Source organism: Myotis davidii, unplaced genomic scaffold (genome assembly GCF_000327345.1).
Source record: "Myotis davidii unplaced genomic scaffold, ASM32734v1 scaffold370, whole genome shotgun sequence".
Taxonomy (NCBI): domain Eukaryota; kingdom Metazoa; phylum Chordata; class Mammalia; order Chiroptera; family Vespertilionidae; genus Myotis; species Myotis davidii.
The window spans coordinates 8,563,659-8,568,821 of record NW_006288615.1 but is presented as its reverse complement, the minus strand read 5'-3'; the positions used below and the strand labels follow the sequence as shown (position 1 = coordinate 8,568,821).

Below are 5,163 nucleotides of genomic sequence, written 5' to 3'. Positions count from 1 at the left end.
AAGTCACAAAATTCTAAGAAATTGTCATTATATACATCATTGTTTTTCTAATTGAAATTAAAAAGCAGTCAAAATGACTTCCTTGGGCAATCTAGTGTTAAAAACCTCCTGTCACTGTTATTTCCCTCTGTCAAAATAGGCCCAAGTCTGAAATGCCAGAGCTGGCTCATCCCTCTCAGGCCACGGTTCCCCCACCACCAGGTCTAATCCGGTCCCCCTCCTAGCGCCACTCAGGCCCTCACACTATGCTCCCCATTTACCAGATGCCCCAGGGCACCGGGCCGGGGCCTGTTCTGCTCACAGCTGGGCCTTGGGCACCCCTAGTCTCAGCACTCTCAGGTGCTCAGCAGAGAGAGGACCGGTGAAGGCTTGATGTGGGCGGAGGGGACGGAGCCCGCCGCCTGGCTACAGCCTGGAATCTGAGACCGTGACAGGAGGTTCTGTGGTGCGGTCTGCAGAGAGGTGCCTGCTGCCCCCCGAGAGGACAGTGAGTCCAGGGACATCCTGTTTCCTTTGTGTTTTACCATTTATGGAGATGTAATATCACTACCCTAAACTCATCTCTCTGAAGTGAGATATCGTGTTTTAGTCCATCCACAAAGCTGTGCAACCATTCCAGAACAGTCTCATCACCCCAAAAAGCAACCTGCCCCCATGAGCAGTCACGCCCATCCGCTAGCCCAGGCACCTGTCCTGTGGACTCGCCTGTGGTGGACACGTCACCTACGGAATCACTGTGTGTCCCAGCGTGTCTGCCTCCTTTCACTCACCATGCTGTCCAGGCTCATCCAGGTTGAGGTGCATCCTTTTGTAGCCAAATAACATTCCCTCCCGTGGATGGCCCACACTCCCCTCGTCTACCACTCCGGTGATGAACACTCGGGTCGCTGCACCTTCCTCTCAGGAATCTGGCTGCTCTGAACATCTGTGCGCCAGTTTCTGTGGGATGTGTTCTCATTTCTCCGGCTCTCATGGCACCTGCCTTACAGACTCTGGCACTTGTCCAAGCATCGGCCCTCTTCCCATTCTCGCCAGCAGCTTATGGGCCTTCCAACTCTTCCGACCCTCACCAACACATGTGCTACCTGATGCTCTTACCTGAGCCCTCCCAGGCGCCCAAGGGTGTCCCTGGTGGTTTTGGTGTGCGTCTCCCTAATGACTGACAACTACTGATCTTTTCGTGGGCTTACCGGCCATTTGTACATCTTCCCTGGAAAAATGTCTGTTCAGATCCTGTGTACATTTTTAAACTGGCTTGTCTTTTTAGTATTATTTCTAAGAGTTTTTACTTTCTGATTCTTCTGTGGTAAAATAATTGCTCTTGTGATAAGGGAAAAAATGCAAATTCTTGCCAACTGTTAATCTGGGAGGAAAATTAGTTTTTCCATGGAAGTGAATTGAAAAGCCCAAAGTTGCCTCTCCCTTGGAGGGGGCTCGACCACTGCAGGGGCCACCGTGGGAATCTGCCCTCCAGTCCTGGAGCTGCCCACAGCGCCAGCACAGCCACTGCCCCAGCCCCAACCAGAGGCCTCATGGAGAAAGAAGGGGGTCAGCCTGTGCAAGGCCTGGCGGCAGCTTGGCAAGAACCAAAGGCAGAAAGGGACAAGAGCCAGCAACTGCCCGATGGCTGGGCTCACCCTGTGGTAAAAGGGTCCAAGGACTCCGAGGGCTGGGATGGATGAGGGGTGACAAGGAGCCTACAGGCACCAAGCAGGAGGGCACCTCTCAGGCCTATCCCCACACTGGGCGAGGCTGGGCAGGCTAAGGTAGGATGCTCTGGCCCCTCACACACACACAACCAACAGGGACCAGGCCCCCGCCTCCCTGCTCAGTCCCAACCACTAGCAGGCCAGAGCCGCCTTCTCACAGATGAACCTTCCTTTTAAAGCCAGCCTTGGGCTCGTAAACCAGCTGCCTGACAGCCTGGAGACAGACACAGGCGGCCACCCACACGCCGGCATCGGGCCAGGGATGTGGGAGTCCAGGAAGAGCCAAGGGCAGGCGTCAGCCAGGACACCCACCTCGCCCTCCTGCTTTCTCCATGGCCCCACCCACCTCACCCTCTACAAGGTGCCCGACAGGTCACAGTCCCTCCGCCCCCCAGGGCTTCCCAGGATCCGGGTCAATCCTGGGAGAACATTCTGGAGGAAGACATCCCCAGCCCACCCAAGCACCCCCTCATGCCGTCTTCACCATGGTCACTTCTGCCCAGGGCAGTCAGCACTGACCCACTCAGTGGTGGCGCTGGAGGCTGGACTCTGCAGCTGGCAGCCCCCAGTCTGGGCCAGTCCTGTGCCCCGTGTCTCGCTGCCACACTTGCCACAACTGAGAGAGGCCTACGACTCAGGTCCGGCTCTGTCCCTGGTCGTCTGGCCAAGTGAAACCCAAGCCCCACAGGACATGTGCAGGACTCCCTGGCCCCATCCAGCCCGGTCAGGACTTCAGGTCACTGCAGCCCCAGCTAACGTCCAACAAGATTACCAAGAGAGCAGCACAGCCCCAGCCCCAGCCCTGACCCCAGGGCCACACTGGCATTGTTGGCTTCCTGGGCTGGATGCAGACGTACCTGCAGCAAAGATCTGGGCGGCCACAGCCAGGAAGGCGTCGGTCACCACGCTCTCGGAGTGCAGGGAGATGTTCAGCTGGCGCGCCACGTTGCGGTAGATGCTGGGCCGAATCAGCTCCAGCTCATCCCCTGCAGTCACACGGGGGGTCAGAGGGCTCCACACCTGCCTGACCGCAGCCCCTGTCACAAGGGCCTGGGACCAGCCCACTCCTCAGCCCCATTGCCACAGCTGGCTTGGAAACCCTTCCTGCACTGACTGGCCTATATCTGACCCCCACTCAGCCCCCAGGCAGAGGAAGACCAGGGAGGTGGGGTGGGCACTCTCAGAACCTGCTCTGTGGCCCCCCCTTCTGATGAGCCAACTCCCCCTACTCCCCCCCCACCCCGCCACCCCCAACCTAAGGCCAATCCGGCTGGGCTGGTGGGGTGGGAATCCCGGGAGGAGCATGGGCCGTGCCTGATGGGTGACTCATGGCCCACAGTGAGCTGCCCGGGCAGCAGGCAGACAGGGCAAGCAGCCAGATCCAACAAGGGCAGGGACTTGGACCCACACAGGTGGGCAGCCCTGGCCACTGCCTCAGAGGCCACTCTCACTCGGGCCCCAGCACCGCGTGGTGAACCAAGAGACTGAGCCACCATCCGGGCCTCCAGCACGGCCCGAGCTCCCACTGTGCTTGTGCCAAGTGGGTGTGTGCATGGGCGGCCACACTCTGGAGGACAGGCCCTGTCACCAGCTCTGCCTGCCGCCTGCGCTCCCTGCGGCGCCCCTGGCAGTGGCGTGCCGGGAATTCCACAGACGCGCACTGGGTGTCTCTCAGCCCACCTCTCCAGCCAAAGCAAACAGGGAAACGCCGACTGGACAGTCCTGGCCGATAAGGACGCCAGAGTCATCCCTGGAGCCAGCTGCACACTATCTAATTAATTAAGATCTGGACCAAGCAGAACGGAGGCGGGGGGATGAGGGGGCATGGAAATTCCCAGGGCTGGCCTGGCTGTTCCCGCAGAGACCTTGGGGGCTGCTGGGGAATTATTCCAAGAGACTGAGCATGGGAAGTGACCCAGCTTCTTCCTGTGTGCACTGTCCCCGGAGCTGGGCGTTTGCTGAGGAGGAGCGGGGGGGCAGGGAGGCAGCAACAGGCCCAGGGCAGGATGCAAGGAATGAGACAGACACGCTCACACTGGGGACCCAAGTCACCTCCCTCCAAGGCCCCCTCAGCCATCTGGCAGGGGCTGTGCCCCAGGGACTGGACGTGGCCGGGTTGCACACTGGGAAAGGGCCTTGAAGGCCGAGTTTCTGAGAGGGCCAGTGCAATACCCAGGCTCAGGCCCAAGGGATGGGGCTCTCAGAGTGGAACAGAGGACTGAAGGAACAAAAATGAGCCCATCAGATCTGCAGTGCAAAGCAGGGCTTTTCAGACAAGCTTAAACAACAGGGACACCAGGCTTAGGGTAGGGGCAGCCCTACAAGGCCAGCGCCAGGTTGCAGAGCAAGCCAGGACAGACAGGACTTCTCCAAGCCCTGCCAGGGGTCCTCAAGGTGCCCCCTAGTGTCATCCCCACAGCCCATCTAGAAGAAACAGCAGTGGGCAGCTGACCTCACGGGAGTCCAGGCGCTCCAGACCCCTGACTGATCCCCAAACCCACTCGCTCTCGACATCCACGGCCCAGGTGGGACACCACCCTTCTGGAGCCCTGCACAGGCCCCCACTGATTCTGTGTCTCTCACTCACACTCCTGGGAGTCCAGATACACATACAACCCTGCTCCCAGGGCCACACAAAACAGGGACAAGCAAACATGAGTGTCAGCCTCTCCCCACACTTGGCTTGGAGAGGACTGGTCAGGGTCCATCTTTGCTGCCTCCTGCTCTCCAAGTGCCCACTCCCAGAACTGAGAATGGCTGGAGGTCAGGACCTCAGTGCCCATGGCGAGGGGTCCAGACCCTGGAGAAGGTGGAGGCAATTATTGGGTTGGGTGTGATCCCAGAAACAAATATGGGCCAGCCCCACGGTGGTGTCAGCTGTGCTGGGCACCCGGTTCTGCCGGGAGGGGGACCCTTGGTGGCTTCCAAATCAAGAGAAAAGAGCAGCAGACGGCAGGATTTCAGCCAGTAACTAAAAGGACCTATTTTCCAAAATAAACACCGGCATGTGGTCCGACCAAGGATATTTGTGCCCAGCTGAGGACAAGGGTCACTGGAAATGTAGCCACCAAACGTTATTCTTCCTACAGCGTTCTATCCTTTATGGCCAGGCTGTCTGAAATCTGGGCTTAGCAGACAAGTTGGGGGAGGTCTGTAGAGCACAGGGAGCCCCTGAGAGGGGTAAATTCAGGACTGTGAGAGAGGGGAGCATCGCCTGGATAGCCTGCCTCCATGCATGGCTATTCCGCCCCCCACCGCGTCCGCGTCCCCCCCAGACCAGCCCCCTCTCTGGCCCAGAGGGAGATTGAGGCCCAGAAGTGGAGGGTACTGGTCAGGTCACCCCGTGGGCGGGTCACTGTGGAGACAGCTGTACCCTAAGGCGCAGTGGGCCCAACCCAGCGGACCAGCTCAGAAGGCGCAGTCTGGGGACCCATCCCGCCTGGTCCCACACTCA

The 5,163-nt window shown here is 59.2% G+C and overlaps 1 protein-coding gene across 3 annotated transcripts in view; it reads right to left on the bottom strand.

Annotated features, from left to right (window-relative positions):
• Nucleotides 1–4,942, bottom strand: part of BOK (BCL2-related ovarian killer) — a 9,140-nt gene extending 4,198 nt beyond the window's left edge. Inside the window, exons 1-2 of one of the 3 annotated variants that reach the window (XR_001513321.1) lie at nt 4,367–4,942; nt 2,567–2,696 (exon numbers count right to left, since the gene is read on the bottom strand). Coding sequence is in view for 2 of the 3 variants with exons in the window: in XM_015561942.1 (XP_015417428.1) it covers nt 2,567–2,696; nt 4,367–4,492 (256 nt within the window). In the remaining variant the exon portion in view is untranslated. The remainder of the gene's footprint in view (nt 1–2,566; nt 2,697–4,366) is intronic. The other 2 variants (XM_015561942.1, XM_015561943.1) reach the window with 2 other exon arrangements.
• Between the last annotated feature and the right edge of the window lie 221 nt (nt 4,943–5,163).